Source organism: Natrix helvetica (assembly GCF_964273705.1).
Source record: "Natrix helvetica genome assembly, chromosome: 6".
Lineage (NCBI taxonomy): Eukaryota > Metazoa > Chordata > Lepidosauria > Squamata > Natricidae > Natrix > Natrix helvetica.
Genome location: NC_138553.1, coordinates 76,216,072 through 76,229,812, shown reverse-complemented (window position 1 = coordinate 76,229,812; position 13,741 = coordinate 76,216,072). Strand labels below are relative to the sequence as shown.

At 39.8% G+C, this 13,741-nt stretch overlaps 1 protein-coding gene and 1 long non-coding RNA gene across 3 annotated transcripts in view; one reads left to right on the top strand and one right to left on the bottom strand.

Moving 5' to 3' along the window:
* Positions 1-13,741, bottom strand: part of LOC309394640 — a 253,769-nt gene that overhangs the window by 150,536 nt on the left and 89,492 nt on the right. The gene's annotated exons all lie outside the window — the stretch shown is intronic.
* Positions 1-13,741, top strand: part of LRP6 (LDL receptor related protein 6) — a 71,503-nt gene that overhangs the window by 3,958 nt on the left and 53,804 nt on the right. For both annotated transcript variants that reach the window (XM_081957946.1, XM_081957947.1), the window contains exons 2-3: positions 5,964-6,357; positions 10,630-10,827. In XM_081957946.1, the coding sequence (XP_081814072.1) occupies positions 5,964-6,357; positions 10,630-10,827 (592 nt within the window). The remainder of the gene's footprint in view (positions 1-5,963; positions 6,358-10,629; positions 10,828-13,741) is intronic.

The window sequence follows — 13,741 nt, the reverse complement described above, 5'->3', positions numbered from 1 at the left end:
TATTTGCGCATGCAGCGGCCCGATGCCAGTCCACAGATCGGGGGTTGGGGACCCCTGATTTAGGATACAACCAAATGGCCATATTAAAATATCCATGGAGTGGCAGGAAAGTGCTAAAGCCTATTATGTCTTACTGATGAAACCAAAAAAAGGGTGCTGACCTTCCTGTTTTAATGCAAAACAAGGTCAAGAAAATGGCCCATGGTTTTCTTAGGCATCATCTTTCTTATTATTACATGTTTCCTGCATCAAGCATCCCACTTAACAACTCTGGGCTTGGAAGTGCTGCGTACCTGTGACCTCGCAGCCAAGCTATTTCTCAGCAGGTCTCTAGTGCTTTTCTAAAAGAATGTTAAACCTCTGCTAAACCTTCTCCCATTTGTCGTCATTAGGTCTAACTTTATTGGTGTTACTTTCCCACCGTCTCTTGAATTCTTTTTGGCAGAAGCCATGGAAACCCTGTATGGGTATGATGGTGACAGGACCACCCATGGACAGCTGGCATAGCCATAATTTGGACGGTTTAAATCAACTTTCCATGCAGCACAAAATTAACACTTATCTCAACACCTATCTCTTTCCATATAGGTTTAGCCTCTTTCAAAGGAGTGTTCAATTTGTGTTCACAAGAAACCCATGGCGGTCCTATAAGCATCATGGAAAGAATCAGTCAGACTTTACTCAGACAATGCCCAATTTAAGGTGTGTGCCCACAGCTTAAAATGTGCAAGAAAAACTGCGCAGACCTCATCCCTGACTGTGTTAATGAAGCATGTTAGGTCATGTCCATAGCAAAATAAAAACAACTTTGTCCATAGAGAAAACATTGTTTGGGACACCTAACAATGGCTTGAAGCTGCCTCAGCTGTTGGTCAGACTTGAGATGAAGATAAGGTCATGAGGATATCAAATCTGGAAAAAAAAAGGTGATGTGTTTGCTGTTTAGCTCTGTGCCCGGAGAGTTGTGTTCTGTTGTCTTAGGTTGGAACTGGCTGTGGGCTAAGGAAGAAGAGAAGTTGGATTGTGATTGGGAAATGTTCCGTTTTGTATGCTTTTGAAAGAATAATGACAAAGCTTGGCCCTGTAGATCAATGAAAATGTTTTCTTCTCTAATGGGCGGCTCCTCTGATGTGGTTCAGAGCTTTGGCATTAAAGTCAAATAAATACAATATATATTTGGTTCTCAAGGATGGAGAGCCATTACCTCCCGCCCCCAATAGGATACACATGAAGTGTCATCCTTCTCCATGCAATTTGTTGTGTGTGTGTGTGTGTGTGTGTGTGTGTGTGTGTGTGAGAGAGAGAGAGAGAGAGAGAGAGAGAGAGAGAGAGAGAGAGGGAGGGGGAGAGAGAGAGAAGTTGCACAGGTATTTGGCTTCTTCACTGGTCTGGAGTTAAAGGGAAAAGACTGTTATGATGCTTCTTGAAACAGCATGGGAAATGGTTGGGTGCTCTGCATGCGTTCACACACGCTCTGAAGGACTTTTTCCCTTTCAGTCTGAAATGCTGCACAGGAGTTGTTTTTATTGCGTGGTTGGTGTATTACAATGGTGGGTTGCCAAATTTTTTGCTATCAGTTCGCATGCGCAGAAGCGTTTGGGTGGGTGGACTCACCCGCTGCTACTACTACCGGTTTGCCTGATCCGGGCAACCCACCTCTGGTGTATTAATTCAGAAACAACGGTATAGCAGAGGGGCTACAATACAATATTTTTGTTAGACTGGCGAGACCTGGTTTCAGTTTTCCACTGGATAAATGTGAACCAGCTAATAGTGTGCCATCTGTAGGAGGTATGTTCAGCCTGGCTAGGAGAGGGGTCCTTATTCAAGCATTATGTTCACTCTGTTCCATATCTGGAGGGATTTACTTAGCAGAATAACAGTTGGAAGCAAGAAACCCTGTAACATTTCAGACAAATGGTTGTCCAGTCTCTTCTTAAAAATTTCCAGTGTTGGAGCATTCACAACTTCTGGAGGCAAGCCCACTGGTTAATTTTTTTTTCACTGTCAGGAAATTTCTCCTTTTTTCTAGGTTGCTTCTCTCCTTCATTAGTTTCCACCCATTGCTTCTTGTCGTACCCTGAGGTGCTTTGGAGAATAGCCTGACTCCCTTTACTTTGTGGCAACCCTTGGGGTATTGGAAGAGTGCTATCATGTCTCCTCTAATCCTTCTTTTCATTAAACTAGACAGACCCAGTTCCAACAAAAGTAAATCTGATAAGCTCATCACATTTCAGAGTGTCTTCATTCAAAGCTTCATTCATTATATTTCTTGTAAATTTTGGAAGACTTAATTTGTTTGGGTGTGGTAGCAAAAACAGTTGGGCCGAGAGACTAACAAATCTATTGTTGAGGCATCTGATGACATGGACTTTGTTTGAGAAAAATGCTGTTTCTGAGTTCTCAAGAAAAGCTGCTTGTTATAAATACTAGCTCTTAATGGGGTTATTCATATGGAAGCAGGCAAATGTACTTGCTGGGTAATACGTAAATGAAGTAGAGCGTAAATGAAGTAGAGCAATGTTTCCCAACCGTGGTTGCTTGAAGTTGTATGGACTTCAACTCCTAGAATTCCCCACCTAGCATTTTTCATGGTGGTTGTTAAATGAATCATGTGGTTGTTAAGCAACTGTGATTGTTAAATGAACCCATTCTTCCAAATAGACATTTTTTTTGCTGGAAACTGGCAAAAAATACTATAAACCAGCAAAAAAGGTCACAAATGATAGTCACATGACCATGGGGCACTGCAACTGGCTTAGCTGTGGTCATACATTACTCCAGCTATTGTTGTTTTAAAAAATGAGTTATGATTTGTTGGGTTATGTAAATCTAGCAAATTTTGTTTGTACATCCAACAATCATGGTTAACAAAATCATGGTTTAATGTAGTGTTTTAATTCAATTGTCCTGCACTTTATGGAGAACTTTAAAAAAACACCCTGAGATGCTCAAGTAATTTCTTCCTAATAGCTCACATCTAATAAGATCAGAACCTTGATTTTTTTAATGTGTTTATTAAAACAAGTTACACTTTTTTCCCATTCCTCCAAATGCTGTCTCTTCCATAAGTCAAGGGTTGTACCTGCTTATGAAACTTAAGGGTAAACCCATAAAATTGAATTTCCTCAAACATCTCTTGTTTTCATGGTGGTATCGCGTTCCATTTTTAATTATCTTTTCATATTTGAAATTTACATACAAACCGACCGTTTGGGACAAGAGCCTGGTTTTTATTTTGATCACTTTTGGAGTAGACTTCAATTAGCAGACTTGACAATAAATTACATACAGAAGGGAAAATAAGAGCAATAAATTTGAGTTTTCCAGTTTTCCTTCAGAGTGTGATAGAAATAGGGCAAACTATAAGAGATGTTTTGCTGAATATTTGAGATAATACTCGTGTAACCTAAAGTCTTTCACTAATCTTGCTTAATATTCTTTAGATTGCTGTAAGAGCGGATGTTCTCAAGCTATTTTACTCAACATATATTGTTGAAATTAAAAAAAAGGACTGATATTAAAGATCTGGCCTTGGCAATATTGATCTCAGAAAGATTGGATCTGACTTGTCCTTAACTTGAATGCTAGAGGGAAGAATTGTGGTTCTTTGGAATAACAACCCACCACTGTTTTGTATGTAGAACAAATGAATTGAAACGTTTTGGAAAGTTCTAAAACGTCCCCAAAATGTTCTGCTTTCATATTACATGATTTATATTTGGTAGTATCACATTGACCTAGGCTGCATAAGCTAAATTGTTCTCCAGGTATGGATGGTCTCTGAGCTTGGTTGTTTGCTTGCAGATGTTTCATTACCCAATTTGGTAACAGGACCACTCAGAGTGAGTGTGGGATTTGCCGCCTGTTTTCAAATGCCTAGTCATTTGTCCTTCCATACCTTGGTGGAGGTATAGTTATCTCGTGGTGTTTCCTTGATTAGAGGGTTATTATCTGCCTGATTGTTTGGTGTTGATCCCCCGCTTATCTGGGTATTGGTAGCTGGAAGGCATGCTTTGAGTTTTTTTGTTCCCTTCCAAGTTTTTTTAATTGATTCTTTTGACTTGTAGCTGTATAGTTTACATTTATCTACTTTATTTGCCTGAATGCTGAGCTTCCAGGAATTCCTTAACTGTTCTTTTATGGATTTAGCTTGCTCTAGGGTACAGTTTTCCAGTTGAAATAATGGCTGTCTGTATTGTGAAATTAAGGAGTTTTCTTTGGGTCTTCTGACTTCTAAGTTGGTATTCATGGATTCTAGTCTTCTCCTTGTCTTATTTTACATAGGTAGACCTGGATATCTATGAGACAGCCTGCTCCCAGTGGCTCTCCAGCCACCTACTTAGACCAGGAAGAGCAAGATTGTTCAGGATCTCTTTCTTAAAATATATACTGTATTTTTCGCTCCATAAGACGCACTCTCCCCCAAAAGAGGGTGGAAATGTCTGTGCGTCTTATGAAGTGAATATTGCATCACAGACAGTGAAGTGTATTACCTCAGGGGTCCCCAACGATGAACCAGTTCTGGTCCTTTTTTGTGAATAGCAGCCAGGCCGCGGTGGCAGGGTCCTTTTACCGGAAGCCTGCCTCTTCTGTCTTTGTCATTGCCTGCCTCGGCTGTCTCTTCCGCAGTGCAGGAGTCAAAAGGCAGAGCTGACACATGAGAGGACACCTATCAGATTTTTTTTTTCTTGTTTTCCTCCTCTAAACCTAGGTTTAGAGCTCAAGTGCATCTTATAGTATGAAAAATACGGTAATCTACCAGATTCTGGGAGACTGGCTTTCTTGATTGTTAGAGCAGCATTCCCCAAAGCATCAAACCCAGCTGTTTTCACAGGCCTTGGAGATGATCTTAGTCCTCTTGTGTAAGAATATCTGTGTATATGAGTTTATGGCTCCTCAGCATTAGAATAGTTTATTATCTTTAGTTATTTTAATCTTCTTTTTACATGGTAGTAAATTGCTTTGTATTGATGATTTAAATGGCTTATAACTTAATATACTATAAATATTACTCCCAGTGGCTCAAGGAAACACTCATATCTAGGTGATTAAGTAATGTAAAAGCCATGCAAAAAAGATTGTCATTTGGGCCACAGATAAGAGACATAGGAAGCATATGTGATATAGAGCCATGGATGATGTATTTGAGGAACTACCTATTGTTAAGTATAATTAAAGAAGAGTTGACATGCTGAGGAGAATTGATGTGGTATTCAGATTACTGTATGCTAACCCACAACAAAGTCTGCTTGCTTTTGGCCTAGTGTGATGTGCAGAAGGAATCGCTGAATGAACCAAAGTGTAAAACCATAATTGGCTGATAGTTAAAATTAGATCACACATCACTTTTTTTTTAATCCATAGAATTTTGAACAAGTCCTGGTGACAGGACATTATGTCATTCACCAAGGCTTGTACCCTAGAATTTCTGGACTTACATATTACTCCAGGCCGTAAGTAAATAAACCACTTGCTGAGAATAGCCCATATCTTAATATGCTGTGCGAATGCAGATTTAACTATTCTGAAGTTTTCTCACCTGAACAGTAATGAGCAGAAAGTCCACACGCATTCAGTCTCCATGGAGTTACTCTTTTTTGAGAGCTGTTTCCCTCTAAGTCTGTCTCATCCTGTTTTAAGACCTTTTAAAAAGATGGTTAACTCTGTTAAGTGAGGCATTCTGTGTTATGAGTGGTGCTGGAACACTGCTAAATAAATTACACCTTGACACTGTGATCGTCCTTGGTGTCAAGTCAACTAAACCATTTGGGGGGAGGGGGGTTATTTGCAGACTTTTTGTAGTGCAAGAGTGAAACGTGTAAGTTACAGTGTTTTTAGATGAATGGTCATCTGGAAAGATTAATATTCAAAATTAAACTTACTGATGATTAGAGGTATTTTAAATGACTGAAATCTTCACACCATGCTTGACTACATAACGTGTTTCTCTTTCTCCAAAGCATCTCCACTGTTGCTTTATGCAAATCGGCGTGATCTTCGGCTGGTGGATGCTGCGGACGTGACCGAGAACGCTACAATTGTGGTGGGTGGCTTGGAAGACGCTGCTGCGCTGGACTTCGTCTTCATGCACGGTTTGATATACTGGAGCGACGTCAGCGAAGAAGCCATTAAATGCACAGAATTCAACCAATCCGGAAGTGCGCAAAACATTGTCATTTCTGGGCTCTTGTCACCTGATGGGCTAGCTTGTGATTGGCTGGGTGAAAAACTGTACTGGACGGATTCTGAAACGAACCGGATCGAAGCTTCCAATTTGGATGGATCTTTGCGAAAGGTTTTATTCTGGCAAGAACTGGATCAACCCAGAGCGATTGCATTAGATCCTACAAGAGGGTAGGTCCATTTCTTTATGGGGTAGAGACTCCTGAGCAAAGAGGATATGTCCAAACTGATGCTCTGCTGCATCATTGTTTCAAAACCTCAATTAAGGCATAATAAAGGCTGTCTTCCCAGGAAATCAGGAAGTTGAAGGAAGGTACTAGAACAGTGATGGCGAACCTATGGCACGCATGCCAAAGGTGGCACGCGGAGCCATTTGTCAGGCGCTGCCCTGTCAGCTGGCCAGCATGCATGCGCGCACTGGCCAGCTGAGTTCACTGTTTTTAAAAGCCATTTTTTGCCCTCCCCAGGCTCCAGAGGCTTTATAGGAGCCTGGGGAGGGCGAAAAGAGCCCCCCCCCCCAGGCCCTCGGAGGCTTCAGGGACCGTCCGGAGGCTTCTCTGAAGCCTTTGGAACGCTTAAAACGACCCACCGAGCAAACCGGAAGTGACTTCCAGTCTGTGGAATGACCTTGAAAGTCGACCAACGTGTGTCAACTACCTGTTCTCCTTAACCTATCCCGGATGTCAAATGTCTTTGTGCAGAGTGTGGATTTCTTTGCCAAGAATGGTCAAAAGACAAGTAACAGTCCTCTTCATCTTTTTAAAAGACATATCAGATATACTATGTACTCTGTGAAGAGATGCCTCCTTTTTTTTTGAGAGAGAGAGATATGAACATTTTTGATTGCAAATACATTCTTTTGCTTCACGGCAAGGTTAGCTGTTCTCCTCATGGTTTTAATCATAAAACCCAGTGTGGGCTGTAGGATTTAAAGTCTTCCTTGAAAATGATCATTTAAGTGTTGCCCAACAGCTCGTTAGTAACATATTCTCAGCTTTCCCCAATTTCTTCTCCGTACATCTTCACCTTGTCGTCACTTTGACACTGAAAAGTCTTGGCAGGTGAAATGTCAAGCTAATTAAATACAAATGTTTTTTGTGTTTTTTTAAATGAATTTTGTGAGTTTGAAAGTTGAATCATAATATAATCTGCTAACTACATATGTCAGAATTATTATCTAAACCTCTTGCTTTTCGAGCAGATTCCCTAGGCATATGTAACTCAGAGTAAACACAAAGAACAATGAGAAATTCTCTCACTGAATTTCATTTCAGTTTTGCAGGAGTTGATGTGGGTAGTGCGTTGCTGTGTTGTAAGTCACCTTTGCTTCTGAATTAGAATCCAAATAATCATTCTCAGAAATTTAACAATATGTGCAAAACTCAATTATTTCCTGAGGAAATGCCTAACTGGCACACTAAATTGCCACCTCGCTGGATAGCCTTTGACAGGAGATTGTTAAGAGTATCTGTTCTTTATTCCAATTGTGCATAAAATGAGAGTTGATTTTTTCATGGAAAAAAAGGCATGCTGAATAGAATTCTGGTTGCCTCGCGTGAAAAAGCATGTCATAGACAAAGAAAACAAAAGTGTTTTTATAAAGCATCCCCCAAGCATGATCAAAACGAACAAATAAAAAATGAGCAAAGGGTTAAAGTTACACAAAAGCGTTGAAATCGCTCAGATATATTTCCAGTAAAAATAACTCTTTGCAGCTATAGAAACATAATCCTATAAACTCTTTGCTAATAAGAGTTAGCAGCCAAGGAGCCCATCATCTCAGTTTGTCAATTCTCATTCTCTGCACATTCTTGGGGAGGCAAGGAATGTTGCAGGTCCCATCTCTGAGGGAGAAGATACACCTGGTGGGACCCAGAAGAAGGGCCTTCTCTGTGGTGGCTCCCTCTCTCTGGAACATCCCCCCAGAGATTAGAACAGCCCCCACTCTAGTCTCTTCCGGAAGGCGCTGACGAGCTGATTCTGCCAGCGGGCCTGGGGACCCCAGAGCAAGATGGAGCTCATTAAATGGCTCATGTGATCGGCTGTTGCTGGCGGGTCAGAGGTGGGGTGTGTGTGATTTTATTATATTAATTTATCTAATTCTTTTATTAATTTTATTGTTTTTTAATGTGGTTTTAAATTGTGTAAGCCGCCTTGAGTCACCATGGGCGGATAGGCAGCAATATAAATTTAATAAACAAACAAATAAGTAAATTCACAATTCCTCCCATGACAAAGAAGGCCTGCTATACTTGAAGCCGTTTAGTTTGGAGCAAGGAGGAGACATGACAGAAGGCATCCTAAAAACTATGCCCTATTACATATTACAGGGCATCCCTGACTTACAACCATCCATTTAGTGACCATTGAAAGTTACTTTGGCACTAAAAAAGTGACTAATGACCATTTTTCACCTTAAACACCATTGCAGCCTCCCCATGGTCAGGTGATCAAAATTCAGACTCTTGGCAACAGACTCATATTTATGATGGTTGGACAGTCCCAGGCCTGTACGATTATCTTTTGCCACCTTCTGACAAGCAAAGTCAGTGGGGAATCCAGATTCACTTAACAACTGTGTTCCTAACTTGACAGCTGTAGTGATTCACTTAACAATTGTGGCAAGGAAGGTCTTAAAATAGGGCAAAATTCACTTAACAAATGTCTCGCTCAGCAATAGAAATTGTGCACTCAATTGTAGTCATAAGTCGAGGACTCCCTGTAAAGATTACGTATAACTTGCTTGGTAAATTCAGGCAATAGATTTTGGCATGTGTTTCTGTGCAGGCTGCAATAAGCATCCCAACATCAGCCAAGAAATAGAACCAAGATAAGTTTTGCATGTTTAAATGCAGTCTGAAGGCTTCATAAGGTTTTGTGTTGGTGTGGTCCCTCTGGAAGAGCTGTGGTCATTGTGTTCAGATCAAGTTAACAGAATTGAAAGGGAGCTTGTAGATCATTTTGTAGATCATTTAATCCAACCCCCCTTCCTCCCAAGCAGGAGACCCTACACCATTTCTGACAGATGGCAGTCCAGTCTCTTAAAAGTCTCCAGTGATGAAGCTCCCACAACCTCTGGAGGCAACTTCTGCTCCATTGGTTAATTGTTTTCACTGTCAGGAAATTTCTCCTTATTTCTAGGTTGAATCTCTCCTTGTTCAGTTTTCATCCATTATTCCTTCTCTGGCCTTCAGATGCTTTGGAAAATAGCTTGATCCCTCCTCTCTGTGGCAGCCCCTCAAATGTTGGAAGACTGCTATCATGTCTCCCCTGGTCCTTCTCTTCACTAGACTAGCCATGCCCAGTTCCTGTAACCGTTCATTGTATGTTTTAGCCTTCAGTCCCCTAATCATCTTGGTTGCTCTTCTCTGCACTCTTTCTAGAGTCTCAACATCTTTTTTATATAGTCTGGTGACCAAAACTGGACGCAGTAGTGGTATTACTATCTAACTTGATCTTGATTGTATCCCTCTGTTAATGCAATTTAGGATTGCATTGGCTTTTTTGGCTGCCGTTGCACACTGTTGGCTTATATGTAATTGATTTGGTGGTCCACTAAGACTCCAAGATCCCTCTCACAGTTACTGTTATTACTGTTTCTGTTTGCAAAGTGTTTTTTTTACATGACAGGTAATTCCAGTCTTTTGCAAAACCAGGTCTAGAATTAGTGCTAGATTTAGCAGCCTCTGTGAACAATGCCATCGGCAGGACTTCCAAATCGTTTCTACACAAGATAATTGGTCTTTAGAGTTCCTTTTTTCAAGCTTTGCTTCTTTTGAGCATGATTGAAGGCTGATCCTTCTGCCTTCCTGGGTATGGGTTTTGTTTGTTGGAAGGGGAACTTCCCCCACCCTTGCTTTTCTGAGATAATTAAAACAAAAGGAAAAAAACAGCCCTACCCAAGAGAGATATAATCCCAAATGATGCCAGAAATTTACAGGGAATCCTCGACTAATGGACATAATTGGGATCAGAATTTCCATTGCCAAGCGAGTTGGTGGGCTACACTGAATTTTCTTTTTGTCATGGTTGTTAAAAAAAACCACTGCTGTTTTTAAGCGAATCATGCAATCGTTAAGCAAGTCTTGCTTCTCCCGTTGATTTTTCTTGTTGGGAGCCAGTTGGGAAGGTTTGCAAATAGTGATCACATGACCCTGGGACTCTGTAACTGTCATAAATAACATGCCATTTGCCAAGTATCCAAATTTTGATCATCCGACCATTTGATCATCATGCTGCAATGGTCATAAATGCAAGGACAGGTCATAAGTCATTTTTTCCAATGCTGTTGTAACTTTGAATGGTCGCTGTTGTAACTTTGAATGGTCGCTGTAATTAATTGATATTTTGCTTCTTTTGGAAGATGCTTATAGTGTATTTTTTTTGGGGGGGGGGGGAATGCACTTAACCTGTTTCTCCCAATTTGTTTTTTTTAATTCTCAGGTTCATGTACTGGACAGACTGGGGAGAAATGCCAAAGATAGAACGGGCTGGGATGGATGGTTCAAGCCGTTCAGTTATCATCAATGCAGATATTTATTGGCCAAATGGATTAACCTTGGATTATGAAGAACAGAAGCTGTACTGGGCAGATGCCAAACTGAACTTCATTCACAGATCAAATCTGGACGGGACACATAGGTATGAATTAAGATGGTAAAGGAAACCTGGGTTTTTAATCTTAGACAAATGGAAAAGGCAGCCCTCGACTTACAATGTGGTAATTGAGCCTTGAATTATAATCTAAAAGCCGGGATGGGCAACCATAACTTCTTTACTGCCTGTGGACTTCAACTCCCAGAATTCCTGAGCCAGCTTCCTGCTGGCTCAGGAATTCTGGGAGTTGAAGTCCACAGGTAGTAAAGTGGCCGCAGTGACCCACTCCTGTCTTGTCATGGTTGTCGTTAAACAGGACACCATATGTCTGGAACCAATTTAATGAACTTTTTGCAGTGGTTATTAAGTGAATCCATTATACCCAATGGGCATTTTTTTGGCCAGATGCCTGAAGTGTGAGCACCAGAAACTGTTTTTTAAAAAACCCTCCAAAAAACCTGGCTAGAGGACACAGCAAAAGACCATACATGCTGGTTGCCAAGCACCCAAAATGTGGTCTTAGGTTATGGCCTTTGGAACTCCAGAATCGGGTTCTAAATACCTTTTTGGGGCTCCATCGTAGGTTTGAATAGTTGCTAAGCAACAGGTTGTTAGGCGAGGATTGTCTGTAATACAAGCCAACCATTGCCCATGATTTCTCTGCTTTTGTCTTATTTTGTTAAATTTCAGATATCTTGATTTAGAAGCATACTTTGTTTTTATCTACAAAAAGGTGAGGAGAGCTAATTTTCTAAGAATTTCCAAAGGAAATTTCTTAATTTGTTTGATTCAAGTAAAATCAAATGAGAATGAAATTATTCTCTCAAGAGTGCTCACTATTAGAATTACTGGCAAAGTGTGTATTCTTATGTTTTGGAAGGATGGTTTTATTTTGCAAAATGTTTCTGTGTATAGATAAATGCGAAGAGAGATGTCATTTTATGCCCACTGATTGGCTTGGATTTTAGTATTGGGATATTCCTGCTTTTGAGATTGGCTTTTAACAAGAAAAGCTGGCATTTAAAAAAAAGAAAGACTGTAATTAATGCTTACTTTTAATTTTGCTTGTTTATTTTTGTTTATTTTGCATGCTGTGTGGAATTCTTTCAACTGGGAGTAAATTATGATAGTGATTATTAAGTGTGGGAAAATTATGCAGCTATTCAAAACTACTTGAAATATTTATGAAGTCATTTGTTTAAAGTGCACTGAAATATAGAAACATTTACAAGTATGGCTTATCTTTGAATGGTATAATTTTCAGGCATTTAGTAGTCTGAATCTATAGCAGAAAGGAAAAAGAAATGTTTGGCTTAACAAATGGTCCCTATCAATACAGGTAGTCCTCGATTTACAACAGTTCATTTAATGACTGTTCAGAACTACAATGTTATTGAAGAAAGTGACTTATGACCGTTTTTTCACACTTACGATCACTAACATCCCCATGGTCACATGATTTACATTTGCATGCTTGACAGCTGACTCATATTTATGGCGGTCCTGAGTCATGTGATCCCCTTTTGTGACCTTCTGGGGAAGTCAGATTCATTTAACAACCATATTACTAATTTAACAACTGCAGTGATTCACTTAACAAACGTGGCAAGAAGAGTCGTAAAAGGGGGCAAGACACACTTAACAAATTTCTCACTTTGGAATATAAATTTTGGGCTCAATTGTGGCTGTAACTTTAAGACTACCTGTATTGTCCCTTCCCTGAGTAAGGATTACTCACAATATGGTCTTCTAATTGAATCTGACCACATGTAGAATACACAGTAGAACTGTACACCATTACAAATTGCATCTGGGGAAGTTTTTTCTCATAGTTATGAAATCCCTGTCTTTGGCTCATCTGTGGTTTTGTTCAGTTGGTTTGTGTCACTGATCTTTTTTTATTTTTAATTGTCAGTTGGAGTCACCCAAATATACTTACTGGATTCACTGTGGTTATTTATGTTTGTCAATTTCCCCCCCCAAGTGAGCTCCTAAGAACCACTGGATAAATGTGGCCTGGTTTTTCGGAATAACGATTAAAAAAAAAATCTTTGAGGTCACTCTGGGCAACAGCCCAGGGTGTTTTCATAATGGTGTTCTAATGGCTTGAGTATCTAAATTCAGTGCCAGGAAAAGTACTTTTTTCCTCTACAACTAAATATACTATATATTATATAGTTTTCAGTCCTTTTTAGGACCTGACTATATTAAAAGCATGTCACAGTCTTAATGTAAAAGACCGTATTTAATGTAAAGACTGAATGTAAAGAATTATATTTGAATTATATTAAGAGCTAATTATTTATTGAAGTGTCTACATGAAGACTTTTGTGCATTTTTACAACTGTGTGAATCATTTTTGGCTGATGACTGTGCCTCCTAGTATTTATCTCAACTCCCACCCCCCATTTTGACATTATTGGCCAATGATTTTCTCAGTAAGACAGACCGGAATGGATGACAAATGAATGTCCAGTCATTCAGCAGTTATAACCAAGTTGCTTAATTGAAAATGTGATCAAAGATGAATAGAAATTTAAATGTGATCAAAGGTGAATGAAAATTAAAATAGTGCATTTTTGTTTCAAAAATTACTCAGTTGATCTGGAAAGAATTAGATGGCTAGGGCCCTCTTTGTTTTTTTCTGTACAGTGGTGGTGAGTTCAGAAGCATGGAATCCATTTCGATCTACCGTGATAATAAGTTAACATTGTTTGCTTTATATTAAGTGCTTCTCTATATTAAGTAATGGTTGATTATGTGCCATGAAGTCATTGTCAATGCTTAGCTACCATGTAGATTTTCTCCATGGTTACCTAAGTGGTCTTTCAACTTTTCCAACTGCATCCCCATCCCCATCCACTGAACTGAACTGAACTGTCACTGAATCCCAGCCATCTTCATGCTGGTTGTCCTCTTCTTCTCATTCGTTCCACATTTCCCAGCTTTAAAGCCTTTT